The 14,458-nt window shown below is 35.0% G+C and overlaps 1 protein-coding gene across 1 annotated transcript in view; it reads right to left on the bottom strand.

Moving 5' to 3' along the window:
* Positions 1 to 14,458, bottom strand: part of LOC114345565 (mutS protein homolog 5-like) — a 211,409-nt gene that overhangs the window by 172,184 nt on the left and 24,767 nt on the right. Inside the window, exon 3 of the mRNA XM_050649332.1 lies at positions 7,173 to 7,401. Coding sequence (XP_050505289.1) covers positions 7,173 to 7,401 — 229 coding nt within the window. The remainder of the gene's footprint in view (positions 1 to 7,172; positions 7,402 to 14,458) is intronic.

Raw genomic sequence — 14,458 nt, 5'->3', positions numbered from 1 at the left:
TTTTAGGCGTGGGTAGCTTCCATAACAATTTGCCGATATCGTTCTCGATCTTGTGCGGCATGTAACAATTGATCTGCCGATAAGCCAGTCCATTGACGAAGGTTTCGGAGCCATGAATATTTCTTTCGACCAATTCCTCTTTTTCCGTCGGATCTTTCCATTGAGTATTAACTGCAGCATCCTGTATCTGCTACCTCTCATTATATGCCCCAGATATTCAAGTTTTCTCTTTTTTATCATCTTCATTAAGTCACCTTCGCCTTGACCTACTCTGTTTAAGACTTCTCTGTTAGAAATGCGTTGAACCCAAGATATTCTGAGCATTCTACGATATGACCACATCTCAAAGGCTTCTAATTTGTTCATCATGTTAACCTTCATGATCCAGGTTTCACATCCATATAGTAATACAGGATACACATAACATTTTAGGAACTTGATTCTTAGTTGTAAGTTCAGCTGAGAGTTGCTCAGAATAGATCTAAGTTTCATAAAGACTTGCACATAGTGTTTATTAATCTTGAGAAGATATATAGCAAAGTTACCAGAAACCTATTGGTACTAAGTAGGAAATGAGTGCCGGCTGAATATGTGAGAGTGGTACAAGAGATGTATCAGACGGTAACAATTAGAGAGAGAGCGAATGCAGCTGAAACTGAAAAATTTTATGTGAAAGCAGAGCTTCATTGGGGTTAGGTTAAGTCCCGTATTAAACCCGTAGTTATTAATAACTAGAACTAGCGAATAACTAGAAAAGATAATGTTAGGAATGAGTATATACGAAAACATTGGGTGTGAATCCTATTGGAAACAAAATAAGAAACAGGTTAAGGTGGCTAGATGCTAGATCTGATGTCTTCTTTCTTTTATATAGGCAGTACTGCCTGTTTTTATTCAACGGTGCATTTCATTCTGTCCCTAAATTGTCATTCCAGCTTTTCCTTGGGGACCCTATACTTATTCTGCCTAACGGTGACTTGTCCCTGGCTATTCTTACTATCCTTGAAATAAAAATCCTGCCTATATGTTGATTCCACTCTTCTTTTCTGTTCTTTACCCAGGTATTTATATTGTCTACCCCACATATGCGTCTGATTTCCTCACTTCTTACCCTGTCCTGTAGTCATTTTCCAGCAATCCTTCTTAAGATCTTCATTTCGTTGGTCTCCAGATAATTTTGTGTTTTGCTTATATCTGGTCTTATTTCGGCCGTATAAGTCATAACTGGTCTAATAACTGACTTATATATTAGGGCCTTTGTTTGCACTCTTACGTGTTTGTTTTTCCAAATTGTGTCGTTTAGGCATCCGGGCGTTCTACTAGCTTTAATTATTAAATTTGTTCTTTTACCTCTTCTTCGATATTGTTGTCAGCTGATATATTAATTCCCAGGTATTAGATGCTAGATGTGATGGGATAATTGTTATATGTATATCCAGATGAATTGAATTTGGTACAGTACAACCAGAGTTTCCAGAAACCTCAAATGCACAGAAAGAAATCGAAGGTGAATAAATTCATTCTAGCCTCAGCCGCAGAGTTTCCTCATGCAGCGAGAATATGGTGGTGTTGGAGGTCAATAGACATTCAAAGAAATTTCTCAAAAGGAAACAAAAAAAGTCATGTTGTTCTGAAGCTATTTCCTTGTGGCATTTTTATGATTAATTATTTATATGGGAAATAAGCCACAATTAAAATGATTTTATATTTAATAATCATTTTAATTGTGGCTTATTTCCCATATAAATAATTAATCAAAAAAAGTCATCAACCTAAGACAAAGTTAATAGAAAATTTGAAAGTATAATTCTGTAGTAAGTAAAAAGGTCTTGGGTCAAAAATATCTATTTTGACCAGTTTTTTAGTACGAAAAAAAGGTAATAGAAATCGATAGAAATTTTCATCTCTATTTTAAAATTAACTATTAAGTTCGACTAAGCATTAAAAATCCATCACGTTTACATAGTTTAAAAAACTTAGTCAAAATCGATATTTTTAACTTAAAACCTTTTTACTTATCAGTACAAAATTTATATATGGGTTATATTAAATTTTACAGAAAAAAATACAATTCATATTAAATATATTAACTTAAAAACACCATAGTTTCAATTATTACTTTGTTTCTCAGTGTAACTCAAATTTCCTACTGTTTTTAACGAATTCCTCATTACTTTTCTTAGTGTAGTGTGAAGTATTACCACTACCATTCTCCGACCGATATTTCTGTCCCCAGAACATCAAAGGGTTTGGATTGGATGACAAAGGGAATAAAAATAGATGGAGAATACCTAAACAACTTACGCTTCGCCGATGATATAGTTATAGTCATAGTAGCTGAGGATCTAGGTATGGCAAGAGAGATTGTACAAGATCTCGTTGTGGCTACAGAAAATGTAGGTTTAAATATATAAACATCTCGAAAACAAAAATAATGACAAATTTGGTACCCAACCAGAACATCAGTATTGTTGGGAAGGAAATAGAACTCGTAGATAGATATAAATACCTGGGGCATGAAATTACGATTGGCAGGAATAACCAAACTCATGAACTGAAGAGAAGAATAGGTCTTGGGTGGGCAGCATTTGGAAAACTGAGAGAAACTTTTAAAAGTGAATTGCCCACATGCCTAAAGAGAAAGGTATTTGATCAGTGTGTCCTCCCAGTCTTGACGTAAGGATCAGAAACACTTACCTTAACTAAAGCCTCGGCTACCAAACTAAGAGTCACGCAGAGAAGAATGGAGCGGTCAATGTTAGGAATAACTCTGCGAGACAAAATCAGAAACGAAGAAATCAGGAGAAGAACAAAGGTGACTGACGTCATCGAGAGGATAGCCAAGTTGAAGTGGAGATCGGCAGGATACATAGCCAGAATGACAGATGGGCGATGGACGAAGAGGTTATTGGAATGGAGGCCAAGAGAAGACAAGAGAAGCGTCGGTCGACCGCCTACAAGATGGACTGACGACTTAAAAAAGGTAAATAAAAATTGGATGAGAGAGGCGCAGGATAGATGGAGTTGGAAACGAGGGGAGGAGGCCTATGTTCAGCAGTGGACTTTTGAGGCTGGATGATGAACATCAAAGGAGCCGACAGGTGCTTTCGCTTCTTGTTGGATGGAGTATTCTTTGACATAATAAGTAATAACGTAATAAGTATTGCAACATTCAACACATGTCTCGTATTTGCTAGCCGACCACATGTTTGTAATTTGACTGCATTCGTAGTATTGGTTTAGACAAGGTCACCTATTGTTTGTTTTTCAAGACGTTGACGTTGATGTAATTTTCGACTCATCTTTAAAAAGTGGTAGGTAAGTGCTTTTGCTATTAATTTTCATTAAAACAATTCAATGATTATTTTGCTTTATATGTATAGATAATTTCACGTACAAAAACAATGCATTGTATTTAGTCATTAACGAACACTGATAAGTTGTAATGTTAGTCACTTAGGGGGAATAACGCTCAGCTGTGTCGGGGTAATTTCGAGCTGCGCGATATTACCCCGTGTAAGAATTTTTGCTGATATACTGTTTGTATTGCAGTTTAGATTCCAAAATGCCTCGTGCTTACGTTCGGAAAAGCGAAAGATCAAAATGGACAGAAGATGAACTAAAAGCTGCTATCCATGCTATACGATCTGGGCGAAAAATACGAGGAGTAGGTCGATCGTTCAATATTCTAGAATCCACTCTACGTGAAAAACTAAAGTATAATAGCCATAAAAAATAAAACTTGGTAGGAAACCAATTTTTAATGATGAACAGGAATCCACCATAGCCAACCATGTTAAAAAGTTGGCGAATTTTTTGGAATTACACCAGCAGAACTAAGGCGTTTAGCATAAGAGTTTGCTGAAGAGAATAAAACAAAACACCGTTTCGACTTGATAAAGAAAATCGCTGGTAAAGATTGGTTAGAACTATTGTTAAAGCATCATCCAGACATTAGGTAGTGTTAGAAAACCCGGAGGTACCAGTCAAAACCGCAGTTCTGCATTCAATAAAGATGAGGTTGAACGATTTTTTAACAATCTACTCACAGTTATGGAAAAGTTCAAATTTCCTGAGAGTCGAATTTTTAATGTAGGTGAAAAGGGCATTTCTACGGTCCAGAAACCATCAAAAAGTTTGGCACCAAAAGGTCAAAAGCAAGTAGAATCCGCAATATCTTGGGAAAGAGGGAAAAATGTTAGCATAGTATGCGCTGTAAATGTTTCAGGACAGTTTGTCCCTTCTATGTTCATATTCCATCGAATACGTATGAATCCACAATTGAGAGGAGGCCCAATTGGAGCCATATGCAGATATTCAACAAACGGTTGGATAAGTGAAGAGTTATTTTTCGACTAGATAAAACATTTTGTCAGCATATAAAGGCTTCGAAAGAAGATCCATTACTTCTCATATTGGATAACCATGAGAGTCGTATTTTTTTGGAGATTTATACTTACTGCAGCAGATCGCACGGAATTGTTATGGTTTCACTTCCCCCTCATACCTCACACAGGTTTCAACCTCTTGACCTAACTTTTTTTGGGCCCCTAAAGAATGCTTTCAATCGTGAGTGCGACTTGTATCTGAGAACTCATACTCATGAAAAGATCACACATTTTGAACTTGCTTCCATTTTTAACAAGCATATCTGAGAGTTGCCACGATGGACAAAGGAATATCCGGGTTATGTTCTGCTGGAATATAGCCCATAGATCTTAATAAATTCTCTGAAGATGATTTCAGCTTAGTAGATCACACTGAAGTTTCAGATATGCACATTGTAATGGACTTAAATGAAACCGACGATACCAATGATGACAGTGCCCTTAAGCAGTCGAAATGTGACGAAAGTCTGCAGAGAACTCCACCCAGAAATATCGAACCAAAACCGGGATAATCGAGATGTGATGAAACTATGCAGAGAACTCCACCTAGAAATACTGAACCTTAACCGGGATCATCGGGATGTGATGAAACTATGCAGATAACTCAACCTAGAAATACCGAACCTCAACCGGGATAATCGAGATGTGATGAAACTATACACATGACTATATCGTATAATGCCAAATTGAAATCAAACCACCGAACTGAACCCCAGCCTGGACCGTCAGGAAATATTAAAACTCAGTCTAGCGTACCTATTGAAAAGCTAGCGCCTCTTCCTGCCAAAATTATAAAGAAAAGTTCCAAATTACGTGCAAAACAAAGTTTTTACTTCCACGCCACTAAAAGCGCAATTAGAAATAAAACAAGAGAAGAGAAATCTTAAGAAAAAACCTGAAGAGATCAAAAAAACTGAAACCAGGAAAAGAACGACAGGAACCGTAGGAAAACTGGCTACTAAAGCAAAGAAACGACCTGTAAGCAAGAAAGTTGGGAGTTAGAAACTTACATTTTGATGATTCTGAGTCTGAAAGTTATGATGATGATGATGAATTACATGATGTAGATCTAACATTAGAAAATGAGGAAAATGTTTTTGGTGTGCGGTGAATTCGGAAGAGACAAAGAAATTTGGTACCGTTGTGTAATGTGTTCGAATTGGGCTCATTCAGAATGTAGTGGTTGGGATTCAGCAGTTAATTATACGTGCGATATGTGTCGCAAGGTCGAACCAAAAACATCAGAAAGTAAAATTATCTCTTTAATGTGTTTTTTTAATTTTGTGTTTAAGAAATTTGTTTTGTTTACAATATAGGTATGCTTTATTACAATATTTTTTTTTCGAATACAGATTTATTTAATTCTGCGCAGAATTACCCCGTACTCTTCGCGGAATTACCCCGTACTTTGGGGAATACCGCGCAATGACAGTTTTTTAAAGTAAATTTTTTTCTTCCAAATCCGTAAAACTTTAATCCCTTTTTTATGGGAATAACGTTCCCAAGAGATATAAGTTTCAGTAGTTAATTAAATTATGGAAGTGTGTCTGCATATAGGAAACTTTTTGTAAGTATTTTACCTTAGGTGCGCAGAATTCCCCCGGTTTTACCTACTGTTAAATGTCAATTACACTAAAACTAAGCGATATATTATGATGCAAAAAGATTGATGACCCATATATTTTAAGAAAAAATGATAAGTATATTAATTTAATTGTTTTCCTTTTAAAATCCTTTTTCTACAACCGTGTTACAAATGCAATGTTTAGCACTCCATAGGAGCGTTAAAAATGCTACTTTAAAGCACTAGTGCTTTAAAAATTTTAAGGCACTGCAGTTAAAAGTGAATTGTCAAATTGTGAAACGTCTTATATTTCATTTATTAACATTAATATTAATAGTACAACTTGTGCAATTTGAAAAAGGTGGTTTAAAAGGTTTTTTTACATTTAATTTAAACTGTATTATTGCATTTTTGTAGAAACACGAAACACGTTTGTAGAAAAAAACAAAAAAACTATTAAAATTTGTTAGAATATACAACAATAAAAGTAAGATGTTATTCTATAGTTGTTATGATTTACGTATTGACAGTATAGGCAGTTTTGATGTAATGTCAAGAAAACTATAAAAATGGAATGTCAGTCAAGTTCAAGTAAAAGTTTTTGTAGATATTGTCCTTTAATTGAGAATGAATAAATTATAATTGTTGATACATAAGACGTTTGTAGAAAAAATATTGGATGATATACGTGTTAAAAAGTACATTTTTAAGGCACTCATGTGAATTGCAGAATTCGCTTCGCTCATTCTGCAAACTTTCACATGCGTGCCTTAAAATTGTACTTTTAACACTTATATCATAAATAACTATTTATTCTAGTGTAATTTCTATGTTCTAAAAGTTGGACTGGTATATTTATTATATTATTTTATTTTTGTATTACAAAATTGATTTTAAATTTATAAAATATTTGTTGTTTCATTGTATTTATCTCTTGAAATACCTACACAATAAAAATAAATGATAACTCTTAATAAAATACGTCAATGTGTACAGCTCCCGGAACGAACCATGGCCGATGAGAAACGCTGTCGACGGTCCTACGCCTACCTTCTACAGTCTCTACACAGACAGGATTTATCTCACCCGCCATGGTTCGCTCCGGGAGCTGTATAAATAATGTACCATCCCGACGGGAATTTGTATGAAGGGATTCATTTCGGAATTAAAACATAAAAAATATAGTTTATTTCAGCGTTCTTAGAATTTAGAAAGATTACCTAGTAACTTGGTTGATGTGAATGTAACTCAACTCGTCCTTGTCAGTTATTCCAAAAAACGACCAGTTTTTGTCTAAAAATTTGACCAGAGTGCCGATAGCTTGCAAGGGCAATCTGTTATCGAAATTAATCAAAGAATGTATATACACTTCGCGTTTCGTTGTTGAGGGTTCCTCTTCGATGGCCGCCAGACTTAACTGCGAAATTATTGCTTTGCAAATTTCGTATGCTGAAAATACGAAAATAGTAGTTATGTATAACGTATTTCTTAATGTGTGACAGCACGGTGCCCGTACTGTAAGACATTAAGGATGCTCGTCTTTTCTCTTGAAATGAGCCTGGAAGGAGATCTCAATGATTAAGCTGTAAGAAATAGTCTTGGTCTTGTTTTATCAAATTATAGTATGGGAGGCTACTGGATACTATTAATACATAGATCTTCTATATATTACTCATAGACCACTAATAATAGGGGAATAATAGGGGCCATAGACCCCTAATAACACGCTCTGAGGTATTAAAAGCGATACAATCATCAAAAAATGGCAAAGCGACAGGTCTTAATAAAATTCCAACTGAAATATACAAGATTATAAACGATAGCAATGTTTTAGAGGGTAAAACTTCGTTTTTCAATATTATTTATACCAGCGAACACCTACATAAGAAGACAACAGCAAAACCTGTGCTGATTAACTGATTATAGAACCATCAGTTTATTAAACCATTTATTGAAAATTTTTCTGAAGGTAATACATGTCAGTACCCATCTATAATAAATGCGAGGAATACCAAGTCACACACAGTTTGACTTCCGTAACGGATTTGGAACGAGAGAGGCATTGTTTGGGATGAATGTACTTGCCGTGATATATCTGTAGGTAAACATATACTGTTGTTTTGTTAGCTCCCAAAAGGCATTTGATCGTGTTAAGCACTCAATATTAATCAAAGTTCTAAAAGACATTGGCTTGGATGACAGAGACGTTCGCATAATTGCAAATTTGTATTGGAATCAAACAACATTAGTTTTAGTAGACGGTTTTTGGAATCACAGGCTCTTAATATTAAAAGAAGAGTACGGCATGATGCCTCTTGTTGCCCATGCTTTTCAACGTTTATTCCGAAATAATTTTCAGAAATGCATTTTTTGAAAAATAAGAAGTAGTACCTAATAATTGTGAACGGTGAAGTCATCAATAATTTGGAATACGCGGACGACACAATTCTCCTAGCTCTACTCCAGAAGATCTGTAAACGTTACTTGATAGATACTGTCGTTGTGTGTTATAAAGCAGGCCGCACATCAAAGAAACATGAAACGTGAAACATTAAACGTGAAACATGAAACAAATAAATTGTAAAAAAAGTAACCGTTTCATGTGATATGCTAATCGATGAAACAAAAATGAAATATAGTCGGCAATGGATAGTGACATAGTCGTTGCTGTCGGCGCAGCTCTTTAATTGCTTTTTAATATTAAAGAAACTTGAAACATAAAACGTGAAACATGAAACAAATAAATTGTGAAGAACGAAACCGTTTCATGTTATATAGTGTACGAAACAACAGAGGTTGAACTTCGCAAACTCGACACAAGTCCGGTTTTTTTTTCAGTATATCAAGAGGTGCTTTTAAAGAGACTAACTTTTTCTTAAAAGATTTCGCCCAGGAACACCCATTTTCATCCCTTTAAAGGGATGAAAATGGGTGTTTGTGGTTTTTTGAAAAAGGGTTTGTGGTTTTTGCGAAACATAACCCTTCCTGTACGTTATTGCAAAAAATTCCTTAATAGAAATATGAAGAGGACTATATTTCCTACAATTTATTCCGCGACAGAATATATCTATCACACACCGTTTAGCGGAGGTGGCGCCCCAAATTTGACAAGTTTTTAAAAAAGATGTTTTAAAAAAATTATTTTTCCCTAACCGTAATGGGAATCAAGAAGCAACCCAGCTTACAAATAAATGTCTGATTTTTTTGGTATACGTTTCATTTAAGGGCATTGTCCATTTTTTAAGGGCATTGTCCTTTTTATATCATCTTAATTATGCTAGCGTAAAAAAACTTTCAGCGATTACCCATGTACAAGTGTTATTTACAAATTTGTATAATTCACCCCCATATTTTCCCCGAAACCACCCAAAAAAAGGAAAATGAATAAAGAAAATATGCAAAAATTGACTCTGGGCCACCGCCGGGCAGGAGGGTGCAAATAAAGTAAAATATAATATATAGGTCATAATATGTAGCAGACAGTATGTTCTTTTATTTGTCATAAGTATGTTATTAATAAAATAAATAGGTGACGAAAAAAAACAAAAACTGGAGCCCGCCAAAGCATTTCTGAGGTTTGCGGCGCCACTGTGACGTAACGGTTGCATACACGAAAAAAATGCATAAGACCTTATTTGTAGAGCAAATAGTGGTCATTAATTTTGTATAAGCGTTGTTTCAAAAAAAGGGTAGTTTCCGCAGGGATGTTGCAATAACCATAATATATATATTTATAAAAAACCTTACTGATGGAGTAGGATTTTTCCCTACCCCCTTAAAAGAAATGAAAATGGGTGTTCTGGGGCAAATCTTCTAAGAAAATGTTAGTCTCATAATAAGCACCCCTTGATATACCAGAAAAAAAGTAAAACCGGACTTGTGTCGAGTTTGCGAAGTTTAACCTCTGGTGCTTACACTAATATACTAATCAAAGAAAAAAAAATAAAATTTGTATAGTAAATAATAGAAAGTGATGATGACGAGGTCGTTGCTGTTGTGGAAACTCTTATTACTGTCCAAAAATCATAACCATAGTACATAATATTTGGTTGCAAACAAATTAAATAATCATCCACAAGGAAGAAATTCCTGTAGTTGGCTGTATACCATTAATTACAAGTGAAATTTAATAAAAAATTTTCTTCTTGGTAAAAGGTATATTAGTTTAAAAAGCCCTAAAGGGCAACTGCAGGGGTTGCCTGCCACCACTCATAACATAATGACCTAGTTACCTTTTGACCCACTTACCACGTGTGGGAGTCATATGTTGCCCTAGGGCCGTATCCTTAGGAATTTTATCCATCCTTTGGATTTTTCGATGTATTTATTTATACTAGACTTTTGTCTGTTTTTTTAAAGGCTTTGACCTTGTATTTTTTGGTTGGCTCACCATGTTCTTGTAACACTAATGATGCTCTTGTTACAGAGCGAAAACGTTTTGTTCATATGTTTGTAGCCCTTTAGGGCTTTTTAAACTAATATACCTTTTACCAAGAAGAAAATTTTTTATTAAATTTCAATTAAATAATCATCTTGCTAAATTTCAATAATTTTATAGAATGAGTATTCAAACATTTACATTATTTTATTGTGGGTCCTGGTGTAAAAAAACGATATTTCTTGTTATTGTCTATTCGAGTACCACTCCAGGTTATAATTGTGCAACTCTTTATTCTGGTCCACCACAAAAACCAATGTAATATTAAATTCTTGGTCGGCATTTGTTTTACGCACGTAATTAATTAGGTATTCAAAACAATGAAACTGATATCGAAAAATAGAACACGTCCTATTTCATAAAACAGGTTTCAAGAAGATAAAAATGTTTCATAGGCATGAATCACACTCGTATCATACATATTATGCGGACGTCTATTTGTTTAGCAGTGTTTTATTTCCATGAACTGTGTTTCACGTTTCATGTTTCTTTGGTGTGCGCCTTCGGAAGATAAAAATGTTTCACAGGCATGAATCACACTCGTTTCATTGGTATGCGGACTTCTATTTGTTTAGCATTGTTTTATTTTCATGAAACGTGTTTCACGTTTTATGTTTCATGTTTTACGTTTCATGTATCTTTGATATGCGGCCTGCTTAAGGAAGCATGTCTGGATCTAAACATACGGAAAACCAAAATACTCGTAATAAGTAAACAACAGAATATAAAATTGTATATATGTAAATGATACCAAACTTGGAAAAGTTGATCAAATTGTTTACCTTGGATGTCAATTAAATTGTAACGCAGAGACTCACGGCGAAATTAGATCTAGGACAGATCAGGCTAGAGGCGCTTTTAGAAGGATGTCCAAGGTATTATGTAACAGAGACCTACAATTGGCATTGACTATCCGCCTACTTGTTCTAGGTCTAACTTTATGGTGCCGAGTCCTGGACCTGGACTGCGAATAAAAGCACCATAAGAAGAGAAAGCTGGAGTATTTCGGACATGTAATGAGAAGTCCCAAAGCTAGGTTGCTACAAAATATTATGCAAGGGAAAATAGCAGGCAAACGCAGTACCAGGACGAAGAAGAACCTCATGGTTGAAGCAGTTGCGAGATTGGTATGGGGATGATACAGCATGCTAGTTAGGGTGGCAGTGAATAAAATTAAGATACCTATGATAGTAACCAACATTCTGAAAGGATATGGTACATAAAGAAGAAGATAGATCTTCTATATTTAAATACACATTACTTCTCAGCGAGGACGAGCACCAGAATAACATGTGTCTAAAGGCATGTATCCACAATGTTCACGAACCTCTTGCGCTCCTGTAACTGCTCCATTGGATACGGCATGCGCTCCTCTACATATACGAGTAAGTTGCCACAGACTGCAGAGCTGAATTAGAGCGCTCACCGTTGCACGCTCTGAGAGCGCGAACGTATCCACTATATTACTCTTACAAAACTTAAATCTTAATCTACTCTATGAGAATATATCATACTCACAATATGACATTATAGTGCTAAATGAAACATGGTTGACTAGTGACATTAACAATTCTGAACTACAAATGTTTGACTACAACATCCACCGAAAGGATAGATCTTTATCAACAAGCATTTTTTCTCGTAAAGGTTGGGTGCTTATAGCTGTCCGTAAAACAATATCTAGCACAGTTTTGTTAGCAAGTAACAGTGTTGAACATTTGTTTGTTAAAATTGAAGTTGGAAGCAATAAGATCATCATTGCTACTGCTTATTGTCCACCACGAACTGAACCAGAGAAATATTGGGAGTTTACGGAGAATGTGGAGAAACTATCGGATGAAAATCGAGGATCACAAGCTTTGTATCCTTGGGGACTTTAATCTTCCTTACTGTAACTGATCCAAGGATGGAATGTCTTCAGTGGGTACCCCTCTGACAGAAACTTCACCTCGTTAAGTTGAATCCATACAGATTCTTTCAGCTTCATGCTCATACCATAACCTTTATCAAGTCAACTCCGTTAAAAATGCACACAACAATTTGCTGGATCTGATTTTCATGGACGATGGCGAAGCTAAGATATCAACAGCAGAGATAGTCCTACTTCCTTTGGATATTCATTATCCACCTACATCTTTTGAATTTAATTGTGAATCATGTGTTAACAACCCTGGACTGACTGGTGACGCTTTTATAGAGATTTCCATGCGATGAACGTCCTAGATGTTACAAGTTTTCTTTCTCAATTTAATTGAGATAATTTGTTTAAAAATAAGTCTCTTGATGACATGATCAGTATTTTTTACGATATTGCATACTTAACAATGGATTTTTATGTTCCCGTTAAAAAGTATTCAGCAAAGAAATTTCCGGTGTGGTTTTCTCCAGATCTCAAAGTTACAATTATTCAGGAAAAGAAAGTTCACAAAGAATATCTGAGAACTAAATCCCCCACTCTCTTTAATAAATTTTCTGCATTAAGGGCTCAATGTAAACACTTAAAACAACAATGTTGTCGTTATTTCATTGCATTAACTGAATCATCTCTCAGGGATAATATTAGGAATTTTTGGAAATTTGTTAGTAATAAAAATAGCAAACCTAACATACCATCAGTTGTACACTATAATAATATCACTGGTCCTAGAGGTAGGTGGATTGTGTTTTGCAGGATAATATTTTAGATTCTGGTGACATCAACTTATCACAATTTACTATATCTCAATTTGGCATTTTTATTTCGTCTATATATGAAAAACTTTCCATTTTGAATAGCAACAAGGGGCCAGGTCCATATGATCTTCTACCTTCTGTTCTTAAACACTTAAGCTTTTTTACTTTCTAGACCTCTTTTTCACATTTTTAACCTGTCATTAAAGACCGGGATGTTCCCAGCCTAATGGAAAACTAGCTTTCTTACCCCAATACTAAAATCTCAAGTGAACAATTATCGTCCGATTAGCATTATGAGTTGTATTCTCAAAGTTTTTGAGAGTCTTGTTTGTGACTATTTGTCAGCAAGTTTGAAATGCTGTTTTACGAACCAGCAATTTGGATTTCTCTCTAGCCGCTCCACTGAACTTAATTTATTGACATTTACCGACTTCCTTGTGGAATCTCTTGAAGGTGGCTTCCAGGTTCATGCTGTATACACAGACTTTACAAAGGCGTTTGACCGGGTAAATCACAAGATTTTAATCAATAAGTTGAGAGGTCTGGGTATGCAGGGTGAATTTTTAGAATGGTTGTTATCTATTATTTTATTTTATTATCTATTATTTAGGTTATTATCCTACCTATCTGAAAGAATACAAATAGTACGTGTTCAGGGTTTTAAATCGTTTGAAATTAAGGTACTTTCAGGAGTGCCACAAGGATCACATCTTGGACTCCTTCTATTCAATATCTATGTTAATGATATTGTCTCCTGTTTCCACTTTGCTTTTTTCGTAATGTTTGCTGACGATTTAAAATTATATTTGAAAATCGTGAATGATGGTGACTATCAAAAATTACAATCTGACTTGGATCGGTTGAGCTATTGGTGTGATAGCAACGGAATGGAACTTAATGTTAAAAAGTGTCACTTAATGGTTTTTGGTCGAAATAGAACTCCTACAAATCATATCTAAACTATTAAGGATTGTCCTTTAGACTCTGTATCTCAGATAAAAGACCTAGGTGTTGTGCTCGATTCCAGCTTATCCTACATCCCCCATATCTCATCTATTGTCTTAAAATCACTTAAACTTTTAGGGTTTATCAAACGTTGTGCAAAAGACTTTCTAAATATCCTATCCATAAAAGTATTGTATTGTTCACTTGTGAGACCTTACCTAGATTAGTGTTTATGTGTTTGGTCTCCACACTATAACACCCATATTCTAGCTATTGAGAAAATTCAGCACAAGTTCTTAAGATTTGTTGCATTTAAACAAAAACAGAGGGTTGATGAAATTAACTATTCTAATATAGAAAAGTCTCTCAACATAACCTCTCTCCAAATCCGACGCATGCATAAGGATCTCACAATATTTTATAATATACTACACTAAAATAATTTTGGTC

Source organism: Diabrotica virgifera, chromosome 4 (genome assembly GCF_917563875.1).
Source record: "Diabrotica virgifera virgifera chromosome 4, PGI_DIABVI_V3a".
Lineage (NCBI taxonomy): Eukaryota > Metazoa > Arthropoda > Insecta > Coleoptera > Chrysomelidae > Diabrotica > Diabrotica virgifera.
This window is presented reverse-complemented; position numbering and strand designations above follow the sequence as displayed.